General features: G+C 31.8%; 2 protein-coding genes across 2 annotated transcripts; one reads left to right on the plus strand and one right to left on the minus strand.

Moving 5' to 3' along the window:
- Window positions 1–10224: 10224 nt before the first annotated feature.
- Window positions 10225–20281, plus strand: LOC102597453 (uncharacterized protein sll1770). Its single transcript, XM_006357583.2, has 18 exons — window positions 10225–10615; window positions 11476–12032; window positions 12197–12340; window positions 12466–12591; window positions 12829–12916; window positions 12992–13085; window positions 15418–15511; window positions 16077–16131; window positions 16222–16313; window positions 16428–16598; window positions 17719–17775; window positions 17894–17977; window positions 18908–18992; window positions 19211–19272; window positions 19349–19423; window positions 19521–19625; window positions 19736–19877; window positions 19968–20281. Exons 2-18 carry the CDS (start codon window positions 11490–11492, stop codon window positions 20039–20041), a joined length of 2091 nt encoding a protein of 696 aa, XP_006357645.1. The 5' UTR covers window positions 10225–10615; window positions 11476–11489; the 3' UTR covers window positions 20042–20281.
- A 484-nt stretch (window positions 20282–20765) lies between these two features.
- LOC102597773 (pentatricopeptide repeat-containing protein At5g61990, mitochondrial-like) lies at window positions 20766–22983 on the minus strand. Its single transcript, XM_006357584.2, has 2 exons — window positions 22907–22983; window positions 20766–22802 (listed from the first exon to the last, which is right to left on the minus strand). Exon 2 carries the CDS (start codon window positions 22700–22702, stop codon window positions 21428–21430), a length of 1275 nt encoding a protein of 424 aa, XP_006357646.1. The 5' UTR covers window positions 22703–22802; window positions 22907–22983; the 3' UTR covers window positions 20766–21427.
- Between the last annotated feature and the right edge of the window lie 646 nt (window positions 22984–23629).

The raw sequence follows: 23629 nt of genomic DNA on the forward strand, positions 1-23629 counted from the left end.
GAACTACTCCCAATTTATGTTATTTACTTTCCTTTTTAGTCAGTCCCAAAAGAATGTCACATTTCTATATTAAGTAACAATTTGATTATAAAATATTTATTTTACCCTTAATGAAATAATTTACAGTCATACAAATTTATATCATTCATTTTGGACCACAAATTTTAAAAGTCTTCATTTCTTTTTTAAACTCCGTGGCGAATCAAACTACCTCACATAAAATGAGACGGAGGAAGTAATATACATTGGGCCCGCGCTGGCGCGGGAACCTAATAACTAGTATATATATAAAGCTGAATATGGATAATCTGATGTGACACCTCTCTATGGCCAATATTTTCATTTATCTTTTATCTCTTTTTTTTAAAGTTTTATATTTGTTTTCTATTTTTTATTTGTATTTTTATAAAACTGAAAGCATTTAAATGAATTACCCAATCATGTTCTTTAAAACTTCCCTTACACTAATATACATTTAATTAAATGGAACATGAAAAGACAAAAAACTTTTCATTTTTCATAACTGTTAATATTATTTAGCCTATAAAATAAATATAGTTGAGTATTTATAACCAACAACAGTGAACTCCTCCTCTTTTCTTCATCTCTTCTTGCCTTCTTTTCTTATGATGATAAAAGAAGAATATACGGATATCAAATTTCTAGGCCTTCGAATTTCTTTAACAAAAGAGAAAAAAAGAAGTACATCATGATGCTTTCGAAGAAATTGGTAGGAGAAATGTTATATTGAGAGAAAAAAATTAATTTGGTTGAAAAATTTATAGAAAGAGTGATTAGTGTAGTAAGATAATTATTTGGAGAAAGAATCCATCTATTTATGGAATTCATATCAAATTAGGAGAAGAATTATAAGTAGAAAATATGTTTTGTGATTTGAAAGGAAACGAAATTAATTTTGATATTATTTCTTTTAACTTAATTATTCTATTAGTTCATTTCTTCTTTTATGTTGTCTTATTTTTTTTTATGTGTCTTTAATAAGTTTATTTTATATATACTATGATTGATATTCTAATTATTTATTGATATTTTTTTCTAATTTTAAAAGAAAAGATGATCATATTTGAATCATTTCATCATCAATGTTATTAATTTCTTTTACTTTCTTCCCTTAATTTCATAACTAATATTATTTATATCATTTCCTTAAATAGCTTTTTTATTTATTTATTTATTTAAAGAAATAAGTTATTTATATTTAATAATAGCTAACATAAAAATGTAATGTAATACCCTTTTTAATCTAGCATTGATATTTATTTATTTTTATCAATTATTTTGACATTTTAAATACATTTTATTAAAATAATTACTAAAAAATGAAGTTGCTCTTCCAAAAAAATTATGCCTCAATATTTATTTTATTTTTTGGCCTTTTTACTAATTTTAAAAGACTGAAAAATTTTCCTTAAAATTTTACAAAATATAAAAAATGACCACATTTAAGTCCTACTATATGCTAATGATTTCTTTTACTTCATTTCCCTTAATCTCATCATTAATACTATTATTTATATTATTTTCTTAAATCACCTTTTCTCCTTTCTTTGTTTATTTTATTTCAATTATGTATTCCTAGAGATAAGTTATTATTATAACTTAACAAGAATAGCTAAACAAAATTTATAGAATTATTTATTTATATCAATTATTTTGAAATTTATAATATATATATATTCTTAGTCTAGCATTTGATATTTATTTATTTATATCAATTATTTTGACATGTTAAATACATTTTATTAAAATAATTGCACAAAAAATGAAGTTACTCTTCCAAAAATAATTATGCATCGATATTCATTTTATTTTAATGACATTTTTCCTAACTTTAAAAGATAGGATAATTAATCTTAAATTTGATAAAATATAAAAAATGACCATATATAAATCCTACCATCATTAGTGCTATTAACTTCTTTTACTTTCTTCCCTTAATCTTATTATTAATGTCATTTATATTATTTCCTTAAATCACTTCTTTTCTTTTCTATTTTTTATTTTTTTTTATTTATTTATTCCTAGAAATTAGTTATTATAACTTTATACGAATTATATATATATATATAGAATTTGATATGTCATATCTTTTAGATCATTTCTCTGGCTAATGATTTATATTTATATGTAATAATATCTAAAATAAAAAATGTGATAACACCCTTCTTAGTCTAGAATTGATAATTATTTATTTATGTATATCAATTCTTTTGATATTTTTTTACACATTTTTATTAAAATAATTGCTCAAAAATGAAGTTACTCTTCAAAAAAAATTATGCATCGATATTTATTTATTTTAATTACATTTTCCTAATTTTTAAAGACTAAAAAATTTACATTAAAATTTTATAAAATATCAAAAATAACCATATATAATATCTATGATCATTACTGCTATTAATTTCTTTTACTCCCTTCCTTTAGTCTCATCATTAATATTATTTATATTATTTCCTTAAATCACTTATTTTCCTTTCTTTCTTTTGTTTTTTTTCCTTTCCTTTTAATTTTTTATTCCTAGAAATATGTTATTATAACTTAATAAGAATTGCAAAAAATAATTTTACAGAATTTGCTATGCTCTTTTGTAAATAATATTATATACTACCATTATTGTATAATATATAATAATAATAAAGCTAAAATAAAATTATGCATCGATAATTATTTTATTTTGATTACATTTTTCCTAATTTTTAAAGACTGGAAAATTTACATTAAAGTTTTATAAAATATCAAAAATAACCATATATAATTCCTATGATCAATAGTGCTATTAATTTCTTTTACTTCCTTCCCTTAATCTCATCATTAATATTATTTATATTATTTTCTTAAATCACTTATTTTCATTTCTTTCTTTTGTTTTTTTTTTCTTTCCTTTTATATTTTTATTCCTAGAAATATGTTATTATAACTTAATAAGAATTACAAAAATAATAAAAATTTTGAACAATATTTATATACTATCATTATTATATAATATATAATAAAAATAATAATAAAGCTAAAATAAAAAAAGCGACGTGACACTCTTCTTAATTAATTCAACATTCATATTTATTTGTTAGAACTAAAATACAATTTCGAAAATTAATACTATAAATGTTTCTTTCCTCATAAGTACCATTTTCTCTCTCTCTCTCTCTCTCTCTATATATATATATATATATATATATATATATTATTTTATAGAAGTTTTCGGTTTTTAAATTTATTTTTTTCAAAAAATTTGAACGTGTTTGGGAAATACAAAAAGTGCTTAATTGATTTTATTTTTTTTATTAAAAAAGTTAAAAGTCAAAAGTCAAAAATTGAATGTTTCCAACCTATGACTTTTATATATCCTTTAACTTATAAGCTACTTAAGACAATTCAATACAAACACCCCGTTATATTTAAAAGCACAAACCTTGTGTGGAAAAAAACAAACAACATTTGAAAATTATATTGAAATTTTATAATTTTTAAAGGTTATTACGGTGCCAATTCTTTGCTAATATATATTTCCTTTTTCCTTTTTCCTTTTTCATTAGGTCATTACTCACTTTGTTTGTTTTTTAATATCGATTTTGAATAGCATGTTATGGTAATTTTTTATGGGTTACATAGTGTTTAAAATAAGATTTAATGAGCAATTGACGTGATAGCAAATAAGGGGAAGAAAGAATGTAACTAGTCAAGTAGATGCGAACTATTATTCTTACAATTTTTTTCATTCGAGATGTGATTTTAAATATGCAAAGTCCATTTTCAATTTCAACATCCCTAAAATGACTTTCGTATCTTTTAAGTAGGTGTTCAGACATAGATTTGAAAAAATAAATAATGTTATTTGTTTTTTTTTTTGACAAGGCATATCCAATTCAAAAAAATAATTATCTTTTCTTCTGGTTATTTTTATGGTGTTTCACCTTATTTTGATGATTTATTTATTTTTGGTATCATTTGTTGATATGTAAAAGAAAAAGTTGCTGGTCTAAGTTATAAAATATTATTTGTTTCAATTTATTTTTTAAAATATTAATATACTGCGCAAAGCGCGGTTCAGTTCAGAATAATGCGTGACTCAATTGCGTTGCATTTTCCACGACGACTCTTTTTATCCTTTTTAATTAAAATCAATTGTGACTCTCTTGACATGCAAATGCAGAGAAATTAAAGGCGTTTTGGGTTTGGAATTACGTACAAGGAATATTGAGGTGACTCAATATAGTAAGTAAAAACAGATAGGAAAAGAGGTTCCATTATGAGTCATAGTTAATAGTTATTGAAGTTGATGGACCAAGACATGTAAACGTGACTTCGTCTTGGTTTTTGTAACTTTAATTTCCACGTTACCATGTGTATGTCACAATCTAATACACGTCGTTTGGTAATTGATTAGATTTATGTTAGTATTAATAATGTAGGATTTGTATTAATTATTTTATCTTCTATCATGCATAAAATAATGTATAATTTACATAAATCTCATAGTGTTAAGAGTTAATTACATTATTTCCCTACTATTTTCCAAATTACAAAAATCTCTTAAAATTTATGGATTTCGGATACAACACGAATTCCGAATACATCACTAGACTTTCGGATACATAGGGGACGGATGTATCCGAGAGGGGAAGAATGTATTAGAGAAGGGATAAGACATCCGGATACATAAGGAAGAAATGTATCCGAGAGGGGAAGAATGTATTAGAGAGGGCAATGATGTATCCGAGAGGGAAGGAATATATTAGAGTGGGGAAGGATGTATCCGAGAGGGAAGAAATATATTAGAGAGGGGAAGGATGTATCAGAGAGGGAGATAGATATGTATTAGCGAGAGCGGAGTGATGTATCCAAGAGAGGATTTTTGAAAAATTTTAAATAGTAGGAAATTTTAGAGATTATGGTAAAATAAAATGTGTATTAAGGTAATTCTTCCTAAAGTAATACATATATTCTTTCATAACTTATACATATATTAGTTATGAGAGTTTTAAAATTGTCGACTAAACATCACCTGAATAACACAAACGTTGTATTATTTTCTATGTACCTACCAAACGTCGTATAAGTTATATGAAAATTAATAAATGAATAACACTAACCTTATCCAGCTACCAAATGACCCCTTAATTTTATATTTTTTTTTATCTATATACGTACGTATATATAAGCATGGTTAAAGATATAATTCTCTTTGAAATTGTACATAATCAATTAAAAATGTGGAGAATATTTTTATAGACAAACCTTTTTTTAAAAATAAATTGTAATGCATGTTATTTTTTATATACTAAACTAAACAGTGAAATAATACCATCATAACCGACCGATCTCAACATTACTAATAAACATTATTGTTATACACTTTATTAAATGACCCTTAAAAGTGGTAATGAAATGTTGTTTGTTAATCATTTGAATTAACAAATGTTGTCACAATATCATTTCTTTTAAAATGGAGGGAGTAATCAATTTATAGATATCGTCAGAAAGTGAATATGATGCAATTTGAAGAAATAAAATTGATTATTGTATGCATCAGCATGACTAATTAATACTGGAAAATTTCGTAGGACTTTCTGAACAATTTCAGAGAAAAATGACCCTTGAGTATGATATGAAAACTAAAAATAAATACTTCTTCTTTCGTTTCAATTAGTTGTCACATTATACTTTTCGAAAGTTAGTTTAATTAATTTTTTAGGCTAAATTAAATTGAATTAGTTTAATATTTTAAAATTTTAAAATTATAAATTGCAATTTTTTTCATATTAATATAATGAAAAAATATATCTTAAAATGTTTGTCAAAATTCATATCGTTTGACTCTTAAAAGAAATTGTGACAAGTATTTCGAAACGGAGGAAGTACTTGCACTCTCTCAATTGAAGTGTTTTTTCTTTTGTCATTCTAAAAAAGAGTGCTCTTTCTATATTTAGTAAGTTTTTCAATTTCAATGTCCTACCTGATAAGTTTAAGATCACAAAATTTTAAAAACTAAATACATTTTTAATTAAAAGCACATTATTCAAACTTTCTTTATTTCTTAAACTAGTATACGTACCCGCGCGTTGCGCGATTAGTTGATAAATGTAATCATAAATATTGATTTATTGATCATTTTAAAATTTAACTTGTTATAAAGATAATATTGTTGAGAGAATGTTAATTTGCAAATTGAGATGTTATAATATAATATTTATGTAAATGAATCAATATATACGCTTAAGTCATTGTCTAAATTTGACAATAATAATATAAAGTTAATTTTCTATTACCATTGCTATTGAAGAAATAGAGACAAAATTGAGAAGTTCTTTAGCATTATCAACAGATAATGACTAAGCACTTGATTTTGAGATTTTTTCATTTTATCTCTACTTTTGTTTATTAAAAAAATAAATTAAAATTCAAGTTATCACTAATGTAAAACAAAAAAAAATCATAATTATGTAAATCGTAATTGTAATTATGTCTTACATAATCATGCTATTATTAAAGAACATCTGAAACGTACGCGTTAATAATTTCATAAAAAAAAGAGATAATATCTCTCTCTTTCTCTCTCTCTATATATAATTTTATAATATGAAAAATAATCGTAATATGTAGTGATAAATCATTTTATACTGACAAATTCTCTAAACTTAATCGATACGGATACATTATACATTTAATCTAGATAAAATAAATAAAACCTACATAATTCAAGAGAAAAAAGCTTAACAAAATAAGTTAAATTAAAGCAATGTATAAGAAGTCCAACAAATTTTTATAGTCAAATTTATGCACAATCAAACTAAGACGCTTAATTAATTGAGAATGAATTAAAGTAGTTATTTCCACTTTGATTCTCTTGGGAATATATATGTGGATGACTAAGAAAGTAGATTCTGCATCAATTAATTAAAGTTCTTTTATGGGAATCCATGAAGCCCTTTAAAGTAAGTAATGGTAATAATTCATATGGATTTCAAGATACGGAGAAGGACCTAAAATGCCCCTTAACTATTTGAATGGTATAAAATTATCTCCATTCACCTTTGGGCCTCCAAATACCCCAGACGTCAATCTTTTGGCTCAAAAATACTCTTATGTCTAACGGATCATATTCGTAAGGTGGATGGAGGGCAAGTTTGTACCAAATCTCATAGTTTGAGGGTATTTTTAGCTCTTTTTTCGTTAAAATAATTTGAAATTACTTAATATATTTGAGCTCACATACTTGACTTGATTTTTAATTTCATAGTAAATTAAAAATAAAAAAAAGGCTAGGCATCTACTCTCTACACTCCTACCCTCCCACCATTTTTTCTTCAATTTATGACAAACAAGAGAGAAAAAAAGGAGGAAATAATGATGACACTCATATGTAAATAATTAGTTCAATAAAAGATGATTTAATTAAGCAAATATGTACAAATACTACTTTTTTTTTATGTACCTAAAATTCAAAATAAAAGAATAAAAATAATCATTTCTCCTATCCCAACCCCCATCCCACCATGACAAAAATACAAATTAAAAGAATATAAACATGTGAGTTCATTTCAAGTTTGAGTCCCAGATATCCTAATTAAGAATAAGAGATTAGAAAAGGGAATAAAAAGAGAAAATGAACAAGACATTTGGATAATTGGTAGAAAATTTAATATTTATAAAAATAATTTTTTTTTTTAGATGGACAACCAATCGGGGTGAGTAAGGATTTTAGTTGGATCCTCATTTATGAGTCGAGTTATAATAAATTGGGGGTTGATTTAAAATATGTCAATAGGAAGATATCATGAAATTAATTATTTTTTCAATATTATTTTCAAGTGTATCGGATCAAAATATGAACTATGTGGTTTTATAAAAAAATTTAAAATTTGATTTTTATTATTTAGTTGAGAAGAGTTTAAATTTGGACCAATCATATTAGGCAACATAATAAATAAATATTTAATAATTTTATTTTAATAGAGTTATTAAAAATAAGGGCAAATATGAGCCAAAAGATTAACACTGAGGGTATTTTTGAGCCAAAAGGTGGACGCCAGGGCTATTTTAGAGTCGAAAGGTGGATGAAGGGTAGTTTTGTACCAATTCAAATAGTTGAGGGGCATTTTAGGCCCATTCTCTGTTCAAGGTATTACTTAGAAAGGTAAATGATGCTAATTGCTCTTTAGAACCATATATAACAGGAAACTACACAAAATATATTATTATTGATGCTAATTACATGCTGAAATAATAGTTTTTCAAATTACTTTTTTTTCCTAAAAAAATATATGTATTTGACAGAAGAGATACTTGTATATTTTGATATATGCGAGTCAAATTAGGTGAAATTTGTTCCTGATACACTGTATCTAAATATGATTCACATGTATTTGGGATATGTTGACTCTTTCACTCGCCTCTGTCCTCTCTCGCTCGCTTCATACCCTCTCCTGTCCATCACCATCTCTATCTCTTTATCTCTATTTCAGAATGTAATTGAGTGTTACAATATCATGTATTTGGGTATTCACCATCAACTTCATGTATCTGTGCATTGAAAATCAATTTCATCCCATATATCCAATATCAATTTCATTAGTGTATTCAATATCAAATATTTAGTGTATCCATGCACAAATACATATAAATCTAATGTCAAATATACATGTATCTAGCATCAATATATGCAATATACATTCATTAGCGTATCCATGCACAAAACAGTTATTTATACATATTTAATAAAAATTTTAATACAAAATATACATTATTAAGCAAAAGTTACTGAGTTTCTGACAACTAAAAATAATAAAAAGCAGATTCCTATCGATAATGTGATGAAAATTATTAAGTAGATGGCACGTAAATATTGGCTAAATTTGCTAGCTAGTGTCATAAAGATATTGTTTTGTAATACAATGGGCCAGTTCATAGCAAAATTGTCTTCAATATCCGTTCACTTCCAATTAGTTCCAAAGAAAAAAACCTCACACTTGTGTGCCTTGTCATTCATCAGGTCTCTTGCAATTGCTATCAAATTCTTTGTGTAGGATATTCTTTATTTTGAGAGTCTTACATGGGCTGCTCTCGGTCCTGCTCTGCTTTATACTAAGAGAGTGTGGTTGGATCTTACTTCATTATAGGGCTAGTACGCCGAGCAACAAGTATAGTTTTAGAAAAATGTTTAGTATCTTTTGAGAAAAATAGTACTATTTCATATGATTTTATGTGATATCGTTTTACTTGGCTCAATAATTCTTAGATATTTGTGTGATTATAATTTTATTAATGATAAAATAGAAATTTGATATTTTTTTTATCATAGTAAGATGACATATTTTTTTGAACAACTAAATGGAAAGGATGTCATGTAAACGTGAGATGATCTTTTTTGGGAAAATTATGCTAAATAACGTACATTTAGCCTATATTAAGTACTATAGCCACAATTTAAGAAAATTGTAATTCACGACTACAGTTTTCCCAATTCTTGCTATTCGCCTGATTTGTATAAATCTAGAATTTGTATGATTCGGTTCCAGATTGTATAAATTCAAAATTTTGTACATACTTTCCATAGCTATTTGTATACGATTTACCAAAAAATCATAATAAATTACCTTGTTTATCAAGCGAAATATACAAACAAAGTTCTGAAAAATTTCTAAATATATAGATACACAATTTGTAGATACTTAACCTATTTGTATATTCGCAAGCAAAATATACAAACGAACATAAATAAACAAACTGCAATCTCCATAGCAAACAAAACTATAGCTATAAAGTCTTATTATGTCTATTATATTTGCTATTTCTAAAAAAAATTGGGGTTAGGGAAAAGGGGAAATGTGGAGGGAATTACAATGTGGAAATCACCTCTCCCGAACAACGCGAGAGTTCATATAACCAATCAACTAATTGATTGTTTTTTTACTTCCGAAAAAAAAATATTGTGTGTTGATTTTTGTTTTTTTGGTTTTCCATCCAGTGTCCGATACCCACATTGGAGCCCAACTAAATTCGAATTCTCGTCGGGAAGTCTCACATTGGAGATAAAGCGCTCCCTAACAAGGGCGACTTCGTACCCAAAGGGCTCAAACTCGAGACCTAGTTAAGGATGAAACTAACCTTTGTTGGTCATTGTGTGTTGATTTTTATAAGTGAGAAAAATAGTGAAAGAGTGAGTTGTAAGGAGTGTAAATAGAACACGTCAGAGAAGAAGAAATCGTGGACAAGAAACAAGAAGATCCACTAATAAAAATGGTGGTGCAAATTTAATATTCCATTTTCTCTTCTTTGTCTGTTTGTTCCTCAAAACCCCATATTAGTACTACTAAAGAAACTCCATAAGAAGGAAGAAAAAATGGAACTTTATGAAAGTGAATGAATTAACTGAAAAGAAACAAAAATATCAAACTGAGTTGCCAAGAGTGCACGCCAAGTGTTTGTTCTTTTTACAGCTTTCTTTTTTAAGCATTAGAAGAGCAAAGCAAGTGACCTAACAATTTGTTTGTGGTCCACAAGAATTTGGTTAAAGATTGATTGACAATTTAAGAGAGTTCTGATTTTGATTCTTGTTGTTGTGCTTGGCTTCTTCTTCTTGCTGCTCATTGTAAGTGATATTGCTCTCTTAAAAGTATTATATTTTGAAATCTAATGCATATTTTGGTAAGTGGGGTGGGAAAAGTTTTGACTTTTTTTTCTTCTTACAATTGCTATGATGGGATTTGTGTGAAAAACTTTAGAGTGATAGTCCAAGATTGACTTTTTTCCTATTTTTGTTGTTAACAGAACCTATTATTCCCTTTTTCATGGTTAACATGTTCATTTGGTTTTCACTGACTCTCAATTATTGATGTCTATGTTTGTATTGTCTGCTGTTTTTTATCAAGAACGTATTATTCTGGTAAGTGTGAAGTTTACGGTTCGATGGAATGTTCCTGAATAGAGGAATGGATATAGGGGGTTACGAAATTGAATCAGAATGTAAGATTGAGGAGTAGTTAATTGACTACTATCCCGACTGAATGAAAATGTGTCAAGGGGATGCAGTATTTAGTTCCTGGAGATCGGGGTTGATGAATTTGAACATGTAAAGGGAAGAAATTTTCCATCTAGCTGTGACTGTATGAGCAAATTTGAGTGATCAATTAAAGATAGTTGGGAAAGAGTAATGGTTATAAAAGAGGCTAGTGATTAGGTAATGAAGTAGATTTTGGGTCTTCTTTGCATGACCAAATTTATCACTGACATAGTTGGGCAGTAGTACTAGTATATCTCCTTCAAATTGCTCGGAAAATGTAAAATGTTTTAATGGCTACTAGGTACAACTTTTTTGTATAAATACATTGGTTATCTTTACTTGATTCTTGATGCAATAGATCTTTCTTAACTACCAGCAGTGAAAGAGTTGAAATTGTCTGTTGCTGGCTCTAATAAACTTTTTTGATCTCTTTATTGGCTCATGTTCAGGTTATATACCATAAATGGCGGCAATGTTGGCTTCTCAAAGCTGTTATTGCCGCAGAGGAGAATTGATAAATCATGGAAGCAATGTAAACAACCTCAGTTTTTCAGGCTCAATCTCTATCCTACTTTTGTCGAAATTTGATAGAGAATCTGGTAAATCACCTAGAAAGATTCACCGGCTTAAAGTGCAAATGCAACAGACTGAGTCCCCTGAAAAAGTAGGTATAAATGGTCGTCCTGTTAAAATGGTACCTACAAGTGAAGTGACAAAGAGAATGGCACCATCTGTAAATGGTTCCACACAGAGAATCAATGGGGCAAATCTAGTTAAGCGGGTTCCTACTCCAGCCCCTGCAAAGAAACAAAAATCTAAAGAACTTCTGCCTGCTGAAGATCTAAAGGTTTTACCTTCAGATGAAGGTTTCAGCTGGGCTAATGAGAATTATAACTCCATCCAAAGAAGTATAGATGTGTGGTCCTTTGTCCTTTCGCTACGGGTGCGTGTTTTCTTGGACAACGCGAAATGGACATATGTGGGTGGCTTTACTGAAGATAAACAGGTTGGTTTTTCTCTTTTCTTTATTTAATTTGCATTGATATTTGAGGGTATCCCGGTACCAAGTATGGAGCAAATATCATGTAATGATACTCTCTTATCCCTTCTTCGTCTTCTCGGATTATGTGATTCTATGAGCACTATGAGTAATGGGCTTTGTACCCGCAGAAAGTGAGAAGACGTGGAACAGCTTCATGGTTAAGAGAATGTGTGCTGCAGCTTGGTCCTACATTTATCAAACTTGGGCAGTTATCCTCTACTAGATCTGATCTATTTCCTCGAGAATTTGTAGATGAGCTTGCTAAGTTGCAGGTATAGCTTACCTTCTTTCTGAGAAAGCGAACATGATCTCCTCAATTACTTGCACAATTGCTATTAGTTCACACTGAATTATGCTAGCATTGGCTGTGAATTCGTATTGCTTTGTAATCATTCAGGACAGAGTACCTGCCTTCTCCCCCGAGAGAGCAAAAGAGTTTATTAAGAAGGAGCTGGGAGTTCCAGTTGATATTTTGTATAAGGAGTTTGAAGATCAACCCATTGCGGCAGCTAGTCTTGGTCAGGTGTTTGGGTTATTTCTATTTTCTTTTATATCTTTAAAGTGAACTGTATTCTTTTAGCTCTGATTTCTTAAAAAAAAATTATCTAGTCCATCAGCTTTGTTGAAACGAAGCCCATCAACTTTGATGAAATGAAGCACAAAATGGTTACCTTTTAGATTGTAGCCAGACTTTAGCAACCTGGTCTTCCATAATATTGCATGTAATTCGTCCTGATTTTTGTTTGTAAAATGCTCTTAGGTGCACCGGGCTATCTTACATAGTGGAGAGAAAGTTGTTGTAAAAGTTCAGAGACCCGGCCTAAAGAAACTATTTGACATTGATCTGAGTAAGTATTATGCACTAAAAATGCTAGCCAATCGTATTTACTGCTTACTGAGTTTAGTATTCTCTTTTGATTCAGGAAATTTAAAGTTGATCGCAGAGTACTTTCAGAAAAGTGAAACTCTTGGTGGTCCAACTCGCGACTGGATAGGAATATATGAAGAATGTGCTAAGTAAGACAGAATATTCTAATCCATGTTCTTACAAAAGCTAGACGCAGTGGCAAATTGGCAATTGCTATAAGGAGTAATTATGTCCACTTTGTGCTATTTACTCAACCCACTTTCTTTCTAGTCTACCAGAATATATTGAACCTTCTGTCAAAATTACAATTTTTTCCTTCAGCAAAACTAAGCTGACGCCAGATATACAATTATTTCTTTAGCCTGACCTGACGTTTTTACAAGGAATCATCTCTCTTCTATGAACTTCCAGTCTGTAACTACTGTTAACTATCTCCTGCCCAACCTTATCTCTTGCTGAATATGATGAACAATTCAAACCTTTCCTTTCATTCTAGCTAAGGAAGCCATACAACTGGTGCTGAAGGAAGTGATATTATATAGTTCTTGAATCCCTTCCATTAATGTCTTGATGTGTGTAGAACAACACTGTTTGGTTGAGCTGAAAAGGGGAAACAATTGAAATATATTACAAAATGGACAAAGGGTTCAAGATATCTCATTTGTTTTATAACCTTACAAAAGGTGTAGAAGTAAAGGTCGAAAGGGGGTGCAAACTGAGAGGGAAAATGTTTGTGTGTGTGTTGGGAGGGGAGGGCTGTAGGATTGTCCAAAGGCCGTACCCACCTTTAAATATTCTTGGCTTTTTCCTTCCTCCACCTATTGCTTGTAAATTGTTTTTAGTAACTTCAGTGAAGATAGTGGCAGAGGAACCCCTAATGGACCTAAAGCCTTACAACCAGAACCTTAAAGGTAAAGGTCAGGCGCTCCTTCCTTGGTGAAACATCTCATTCCACAATGGGAGGTCCATAAGACATATCTTTCAAACACATCTGTTAAAGAATGACAAAAGTCCCACATTGGTGGTCAATGAGATGGGTGGACTCCTTATAAGGCTTGGGCAATCCTCCTCCCTTTGAGCTATCTTTTGGGGTGTGAGTTAGGCCTAAGACCTAATTTAACAGGGCCTATCTCACCCAAATTTGGGGCCCCAAAATCAAAAAATCGTCCATGCATTAGATGCTAAGCACTGGGTGTGAGGTGGGGTGTTAAAGAATGACAAAAGTCCCACATTGGTGGTTAATGAGATAGGTGGACTCCTTATAAGGCTTGGGCAATCCTCCTCCCTTTGAGCTAGCTTTTGGGGTGTGAGTTAGGCTTAAGGCCTAATTTAACAACATCTGTGCTTTTGGAGTTTTTATTATCTGTCCTTCTTTTCTTGTATTTCAAATCATTGTATAGAAGTTCACGTGTGATTTAATCACATATAATATTTTAAAAATTCCTAAACATCATGGAAAATAGAAACTGAGAGTCTCTTGTGGTTACGAAGTGGTAATAAGCACAATAATTTGAGAAGTCAACTTTGCCATTGACTTCAACTAATTATCTGTCAAGATACTTGATGTAGTTTTTAAGTTTTATATGAATCTACACTGCTTCAATTGCATATTTGCGGAAAAAGTACTAGCTAATTCTTAATTCAATTTTCTGTTATATGATAAGCTTAATACCAACAAATAAATGAGGGGATGATACTTTAGTTTCTTGTTCATATGTAGAGATAAGACTCTATAATGATTCTATGCGTTCACTTGAACTTTATTCTTCTTCTTTCTTCTTGTGCATTTATGTGTCTTATGTACTTGCTCGATAAAATAGAAACCTTGCAGCATACTTACTACTTAGAGTCCTAGATTTTCTTCTACACAAGATATCTGCTTCTTTTTCTTTCATCTTTTTTTTTTTTTTTTTTTTTTGAGAAGGGTTCATCTATTTTTTTTTTGCATATAAAGATCATCTATTTCTTCTAGTTACAAATTTTATTGATTAGAAAAATGCTAAATGTGTATTTTCTTGCCTTCACCCCCCCCCACTCCCCCATCTCCCTTGATTGTCTGTCATACTTCCTATTTCTTTCCTGGCTTCAATTTTTTCACATTATGTAAAAGGAGAGGAAGTTTTAGAAAAGAAGTTTCTGTAGAAGGTAGAAAAGTAGCTATAGGATGAAAGATTGTACCGAGACAATGTGGCCTCAGAGCCTATAATGGTTCAGAAGTCAAACTTCTGGAATACATTCTGTTATCTGTCAGACTTTGATTCTTAGTTAGAGCTGCTTTACTGAGTATTTATATATCCACTGCTTATTTCCAGTATTGTCTCTCATAAGCTTATTGCTTATTCAGTCTTCAATAAATCACCATTTGGTTAATATTTAATTTTATTCAATGCTAAACAATGTCTAAACTGCAACCTTCTGATAAATAAGAAATGAGTAGAATATATTTCAATCTGCTAAACTTTGTCTTCATGAAAATTTCAGGATATTGTATGAGGAAATTGATTATATAAATGAGGGGAAGAATGCTGATAGATTTCGTCGGGACTTTCGGAACATAAAGTGGGTCCGAGTGCCTGTATGTTTCCTTCTGAGTTCCAACCCTATATTGTTTCTTCATTTGATTTTCCTTTGTGTTGTTGTTTTACATTAGCCGTTAATCAGTTAGCCCTTATTTCATCATTCATTTTGTGTGTGTGTGTGTGGGGGGTGGGGGGGGGGGGGGGGCAAATGGGCAAATGCTAATAATAGCTACATGTGGATAAAAGCAAGTTGTATGGAGTAGGATTCAAGTAGAAAATAATTAGTGCATATCATGGCTGATTCAGTTCCTATTCTGGTAAAAGAAGAGAAATGGAAGGTGTTTTGAAGACAAAATCAGATCAGTCCATGATGTGAAATGGAACTGCCTGGAAACTTTAGTTTTTTGGTGTAAACAGAACTGTATAGAGGAAATAGAGGAGTTAGTAGAATTTCTAGGAGCTTTGTAAAGATAGAGTCTACTTGCTTTGTAACTTGTTTCTGATGGTGGCCAGCATTCCCAATGCTGAAGAATACAACATTACTAATCCTCAAAAGAAATTGAACAGGTTCTGTTCCTACTACAGAAAACCTTATTTATTTATTTTCCTTTCCCAATGTAGTTGGTGTACTGGGACTATACAGCAACAAAGGTTTTGACTCTGGAATACGTTCCAGGTTTCTCTCTTTGCTTTGTTCCTCCTTTTCTTTCAATAAATACTTTCATTCAATTAATCCTGCTTAAGATTCCATTACCTTAATAAACAGGAATAAAGATCAACCAGTTGGATATGATAGATTCACGGGGTTATAGCCGATCCCGAATTGCATCTCGTGCCATAGAAGCCTATTTAATTCAGGTGAGTTAGTTAATTTTGCACTCATTCTGAAATCTTTTGGATAGATGCTAATCTGATGGGTTAGATGTTATTCCTTTGTATCTGATACTCTTTTCCTGGCCTTACCTTGTGCAGATACTGAAGACTGGTTTTTTCCATGCTGATCCACATCCAGGGAATCTTGCAATTGATGTTGACGAAGCTTTAATCTATTATGATTTTGGTATGATGGGAGACATCAAGAGTTTCACAAGAGAGAGATTACTGGGGCTTTTTTATTCTGTCTACGAAAAGGATGCAAAAAAGGTCAGGCTAGTGTTTCTTTTTTGTAGTAGCACAATTAGGAACCAAATGCATTGTGCTACAGTAGTCTTAGTACAAGCTGGTGCGAATATACCTGCTACCGTTAGGATCCCTGCACACACTATATTTTCTTCAAATTTATTGAAATTCTTTGCTTTTTGTGAGTGTTGTTATCCTGCTGTCTCCATCAAGAGGTATGCTTAGGTGCTTCATTCTTTCAGGTTTAATACAGTCATAGCTTGGTCCAAATGTAATTTATATAATCAACTAAACATTTGAGGTCAAAATTCTTTCTAAGCTAAACCCAAAATAAATACTCTTGTATGATTGTGTCATCTCAAGTAGAAAACATTCTCCTTCCATTTTCAACAATTGACAATATAGTAATTCTCTGAAACAATTAATCAAAAAGATTCCCAGTAATATGGTTTCAGCTTCATATGTTTAGTTGAAGGAATCCGTTGCTCATAAGGATTAACGCCTTCCTGGAATGATGTAACAGTAAAGTACTATTTTCATAAACATGAACATAATTTCCATTCTGGGAGAGCCTGCTACATGAACTCATTAATTCTAAATTACTTACAATACTAGAGAGAATCGTAAAGTTGTTGTATTTAGGGTAAGTTGTGCAGTGAAGGTTGATTTAGAAGTGATTAGATATATTCTTTTAAAAAGTTACTACTCAAAATTTCTATGACTTGTGTAGTTAGTTGTTTTCAGTTTTTGACTCTCTCGGCAAGCAGTTCTTTTTTTTTTTTTTTTTTGATAACCAAGAAATCCGTCTGTGACCCGCCCTTTGGACCAATCACAGTCTTCTAAACTCAGTGGATAATGGGCCCGCCCCTCTCGGTGAGCAATTCTTATAAGACAACCAACCTTTTTGCTCATGCTCCACTTGTATTTACCACCTGTCGCCTGCCTCAAAGCAAGACAAATATTGATTGTAAATTCCTTCCACTTGTGATCATTGTTGCGGCATTTAAACTCAGAAGAAACAATCTAATCCATCTCTTAGTATCTGGCAGCCAGAAGCATTATTGTGCTTTGCATTAAAATATTTTGGAGTACAGAGAGCTAATTCTTTGTGTATATTAATAAGATAAATATTATGTCTACACAGGTTATGCAAGGGCTTATTGATCTGGAAGCACTTCAGCCTACAGGAGACATGTCAGCTGTATGTTACATATCCTGACCTCAAAACCCTGCAAAGAAAAGGAAGAAAATCTCCAATGAATTTAAGGCCTTATCTAAGACTAGCTATCTATTGACTTACATCTTTTTGTTTTTCTTAGGTGAGGCGATCTATTCAGTTTTTCTTGGATAACTTGTTGAACCAAAGACCAGATCAGCAGCAGACTTTGGCTGCAATTGGTGAGGTATGCAGAATTTGCAATTTTCTGTAAAAAATAGCTAAGTTTATCAGTAATTTTGGTATCTTTTAGGATATTGAGGAGAATAAATATGTGGTGGACCATATTTGATTCAAATATTTGTATGATACACTTGTTTAAGGAGGTGTTTATGAAGATTGGCCGTAGTGTCTCATGGCTGCCATGTTTTCTTGAAACTCACCTTGCCAAGATCCTAAATTGTCTTTTGGAAAGTCTATATTACAATATTGAAAATTGATTTAGGAAATTAGACTGATATATTTCATTTTTTTTTATAAATGTGTACGGATTTGCTTTTCAATATCTTCTTAACTCTGCCATGGAACTAAAGGTTATCGTAATGGCTGAAGAAATCCGTAATCTCAAGCCCCATGCATACTTCTTTGCATTTTTCTTCGTCCATCCTTAATATAACAGTATATTACTCGTGAAGAACTTGAGAGGTTGTTGATAACTGTCAAGGATTAGAGAACTTAAGAGGTGGCTAGTATTATGGAATCTAGTTTTCCAACTGTTAGCTGCAAACAAACTAACAAATAAGCAAAAGAAATAAGGCATGTGGGCTTTAATATTAATGATTCTGAATCATCAGCTTAAGAAATGAATCTTGGGCCTAACTCAACCCGAAAACCTAGCTCATGAGGGGAGGATTGCCCAAAGACCATATAAGTCGATCAAGGACCCCTTATCCCACTAATGTGGGACGCCAACGTAGAGGAAGTGCCGTAGTCTGTTAAATTAGCTTCTCACTGTGTGTTGAAACCACATTCGCTATACTTTTCAACTGACTTGAAAAAACTTGTACTCAAACAATTGCACTGCAGTTACAATACTGAAATTTAAAGTAGAAAGTTAGTTTCACTTCAAACTATCTTTTTGCGTGTTTCGCAATGTAACAAGAGGAAGATAATGCAGGATTTGTTTGCTATAGCAACTGATCAACCATTCCGTTTTCCTTCCACTTTTACATTTGTGATCAGGGCATTTTCCACACTAGAAGGTGCAATCTCTCTCTCTTTCTCCCTCCCCCTCTTTCTCATTCTGAAAGGCAAGGGAACATCCTGTAGTTAAATATAAATGTCAAGATCTTGACTTTTAACAGTCTAGACTCTTGATATTAATTCCCTTTTTGTCAGTTCGCATTTTTGTGGCTATGATGTTAAATCCACTTATAGATCACTGAACTGAGTGGTTCCATCTCTTGTTGCATTCTTGCAGGAATTGGCTATATATTGGATCCTGATTTCTCCTTCCCTAAGATTGCAGCACCATATGCACAGGTTGAAAGACAACTAGCCCGTCTGACAATCAAATCTTTGCCCCTAATGCTCTAAAGTTATTCAATCTGCCCTGCAGGAGCTCTTGGACTTGAGACAGCAGCAGCGCAGTGGTCCACAACTTGTTCAGGAAATAAGGAAACAGGCTAATGATGTACCGTATCAAACCTTTGCTTAACAATTTCTAGTTTTAAGATCCGATCAAATAAGCACGACTGATGTATATACCATCTAATGTGAAATTCTTCCAGGCACGGACATCCACCATTTCCATGCCTTACAGAGTTCAGCAGATAGAAGAGATCGTTAAACAGCTTGAGTCCGGAGATCTGAAACTCAGAGTTCGGGTCCTCGAGGTAATTAGTCTCATGCAGATCATTTCTCACTTTCTAATACTTCTCAGAAAATTTGTCTCATACAAATCATTTCGCTTTCTTATACTTCTTGAAATTGTGATCTTTTCAAGTCCGAGAGAGCAGCTCGAAAAGCTACAATTCTTCAAATGGCAACCATGTACACAGTTATAGGGGGCACCCTCCTAAACCTTGGTGTCACTTTTACCAGTCAAGGCAGTCAAATGTTTGCAAATGGATCTTTTATTGGTGCAGGTGAGTTTTTAAGGACTATCTTCAGGTTTGATGAATTTGAATTGCACTTGTTTTTGCTGCCAAAAATTGACCTTATCTTTCTGTATGCAGGTGTTTTCCTGACTCTCTTGCTTAGGTCTATGCAAAGAGTGAACAAACTTGATAAATTTGAGAAAATGATTTAAGCCATTATACATTCCCTTCTCCCCCACACTTTTTTTTTGGCTTCATTCTCACTTTTTTATTTTTATTATTTTTGTGGGGGAGAGAAGGAGGGGCCAGGGAGGTTGAAATGTGACCTCTTGCAATATTTAGGAACCAATTTTATTATGTGGTGCAAGGAAAAGGGATAATAATGTTCCTCATATTTGTAATTATGTTCATATTTTTGTATAGCAATAAAATTTATGCTTCAAATTAAGAAATGCATGTATACAAGTATATTGCCAATTACTCTCTCTCTCTCTTTATCTCTCCTGAATTACTCAATGATCCCAATGTATGTTTTTCTATTTTTTAGTTAGTGTAGGTTGGGTAGGGGGATGTGAAAATTATTAGATCAAACAGCTGTAAGTTTTCAAGGATGCCTTGTATTGAACCACTTTGCACTGATGCACAGAAATGGTAACAAAAACTTGCTATGGTTAATACAAAATGACCTTTTGCAATACCAAAAGATGTTGAAGGCTCTGAATAAATAGACTTGCAAAATTTCATATACAGACAATTGAACTATGATCCTACTCAAATGAAATTCCTTTCGTCTCATTTATGATTTATTCGTTCACGAGCAAAAGAAGATCCCTGTTATAAAATTGGGTCATAAAACCTAAGGTACAGTTATACAAGCTATAATGGAGGAGAATGTCCCACACAATGAAAAAGACAATCTAAGTGCAGCACTGATTCTGAGTACAAATGCAGCAACAGCTTATTAGAAGGTAAAGAATCTGAACCAAGCAAACATTTGACAAGATAAAAACCAATGGAATGACAAAGTTCAAGTGTTTGCTTCAATAAACTTGCTTTATCATATCATATGAATAAAGGAGGGCAACAATTTGTAGATCCTCCTTAAGAGGGATCAAGCCCACGCGAACTTCTTTACAGACATTATGAATCAGTTTTTCATGATTAATCTATCTATTGTCAGTATCTAGCAGCCTTCCAGATATCATGGTAGTGTATGTGGCACTATTTGGTCCCAAACCTTCTTTTAAGATGATATTGTATATCATTTCAGCTCTCTCAGTTTGACCTGCATTAAGCAGCCCAACAATCAAGTGACTGTGAGTATCGTAAGTTTGGACGAATACCTCAGTTTTGCGATTCCTCGTATAGGGTAAAGGCCTTTTCAATCTCAGAGTGTTTAACAAAATAACAGATGAGAGCGCTTCTTAGAATGAAACATCAGCAACCAGATTCTTGCCATGAAGTTCTGAAATAACTTCAGCTGCTTCTAGCATTTTTCCATTCACCAAGAGACCACGAAGGAGGACAACATAGGCCTCCCACGATTCCAAAATCCCCAGAGCAAGCATACTTAAAAATACCCCAAAGACGTGGCTTACCTAACCACTTTTACAGTTCGCACTGATCAAAGCACTATAAACTTCTTTGTTGGGCTTAAACCCATGATGCAGCATCTGCAATAAATATCTTTCCGCATTTTGCAACTGCCCTTTTCGACAATATCCAATGATAAAGGGTTCATAAGTACCCTGGTCAGGGTTTAGGCCTTTATCCAGCATTTCAACCAAGCAACTTTGAGCAGCTTTCATCTTCCGCGTCTCGCAGAGACCCTTTATAAGAATATTGTAATGGGGAGTAGCTGGCACAATCCCATGCTTATGCATTGCCTCCACAACCCCCCTCAACTTCAGTAAGTGGCCTTTACCAGGATAATTCATCAATAAAGTTCTCCACGTATGAGCATTTCGCTTCCCTTTCTTCATTATCAAGTTTGGAAGAGAAGACATAGCCGTGTTCGGATCCTTATTGCGGCAGAGACAATCAGTTATCATACAATAGGTTGACTCAACAGAGGCCAGATTTTTCTTCTTCATTTCTTCAAGAAGCTCCAAAGCAGTGGCAACATTACCCCATTGACAATGTCCCTCAATCAACAAGGCATAAGTTGTTGAACCAGGCTTGATACCTTTACTAGTCATCTCATCCACAAGTTCATTTGCCTTCTCCATCTTACCACACTTGCAGAGCACACGAAGAAGCGTATTGCACAGGGCTAAAGTAATGCCTTTAGCATCTTTAATTTTAAAAGCCTCATTCACATCATCATGTCTCAAGTAACAATCAAGTAAAGCTTCATAAACCATTGCATCAGGCTTCACTCCCATCTCAGACATCTCAGCTAATACCATTATTGCCTCTCTAAATCTATTCGCAGCACAAAGCCCATCAATAAATGTGGCATAAAAATATCGATTAGGGAGTAACGACTTGGAAAGCATGCTCTTTTTAACCTCAATTGCCTCATCCACATACCCAGCTCTAAACAAACCCTTCATCAAAAACTTGTAGGTAAAATTACTTGAACAAAGACCCTTCTCTTCCATCTCAGCCAATACTTCCTTGGCATCACTAACATTCCCCTCTCTACAATGAGCATCCGCCATACTAGTATACGTAAGGGCATTAAACGTAATATTTGCTTCACGCATTGCATCACAAACTCGCCAAAACAATCTGAAGTTACCATCTTTCAACAGATCCGTCAACAAACGATTACAATACAACAAGCTAGGCATACAATCAAGATCATTACAATGAGCAAAAAGAACACTAGCAGCTTCAAACAAATACCCTTTCTCCCTATACTTATCCATCAACAACCCAAATACCACATGATCAAATTTTCTCGATTCATCAAACTTTTCACGACAATTATCAATAGATTTCAAAACATCCAAAGGGGGCAAACCAAACCTGATTACATTTTCAAGAACAGAATTAGCAGGACTATACAAATTGTTACTACATAAACGAGCAGCTAAAAATGAGTGAATTTCCAAATCTGATTGAATACCCACTTTGTGTTTTGACCATTGAAAGAAACTGAGGAGGCGTTCAAGATGATTACTCAATTGATCTTGATGAAGAACAGACCGAACCACATATGGGTTTAGCTTATTTTTTAAGCTTGCCAATTTAATAAGGCTTTTCCATTTCTTGTTTTTGAGAATTTCAGTGAGTTCTTGAACCAAGATTAGGTTGTTCTGAGGAAGATGAGAATTGAAGTAATGTCTGTGAAATGTAGCTTGTTCAATACATCTTGTGATTCTTCCATGAAAAATCCTCCACATAGTTTTCTGGCGATTTTTCAGTGGCTATGGAGGATTTGGAAGATGGGGTTTTTGTTTTATACTCTGTTTTTCCCTTTTCAGCTAAAAACAGAATGCAACAAAACATCAACAATGGCGAATGGAGTAGGTTGGCTAGAACTAGGAAGAAGAAGTCAAATGTTATTGAACCCTAGAATTGCAATTCCGAATCGGTTAAAAGTTTGGGTTTCAAAAAGTTGTTTTTTATTTTTTGGTTGCATCTTTGGATAAAAATCAATCCAATTGAAAAAGGGAAAATTTTCAAAACAACAATATTTTAGCTTTTAATGGGACTCCTTAACAATAGTTTCACTATTTATTTAAAATGTCAATATTTTAGTTTGTTAAGAATTGAGTTATGTATTTATTTTATTTTGATTAATTTGAAAGAATACAAATAATTAATAACTGAATAGAGAAAATCATGGAACA

This window comes from Solanum tuberosum, unplaced genomic scaffold (assembly GCF_000226075.1).
Source record: "Solanum tuberosum cultivar DM 1-3 516 R44 unplaced genomic scaffold, SolTub_3.0 scf00251, whole genome shotgun sequence".
Taxonomy (NCBI): Eukaryota; Viridiplantae; Streptophyta; class Magnoliopsida; order Solanales; family Solanaceae; genus Solanum; species Solanum tuberosum.

Bases quoted from the DNA above. Each gene is read 5' to 3' on its own strand.
- LOC102597453 (XM_006357583.2), top strand. From the start codon at position 11,490: ATGGCGGCAATGTTGGCTTCTCAAAGCTGTTATTGCCGCAGAGGAGAA. The intron at 12,033-12,196 runs GTTGGTTTTTCT...TTGTACCCGCAG, and splicing joins GCTTTACTGAAGATAAACAG to AAAGTGAGAAGACGTGGAAC. The intron at 12,341-12,465 runs GTATAGCTTACC...GTAATCATTCAG, and splicing joins ATGAGCTTGCTAAGTTGCAG to GACAGAGTACCTGCCTTCTC.
- LOC102597773 (XM_006357584.2), bottom strand. From the start codon at position 22,702: ATGGATAAGTATAGGGAGAAAGGGTATTTGTTTGAAGCTGCTAGTGTT.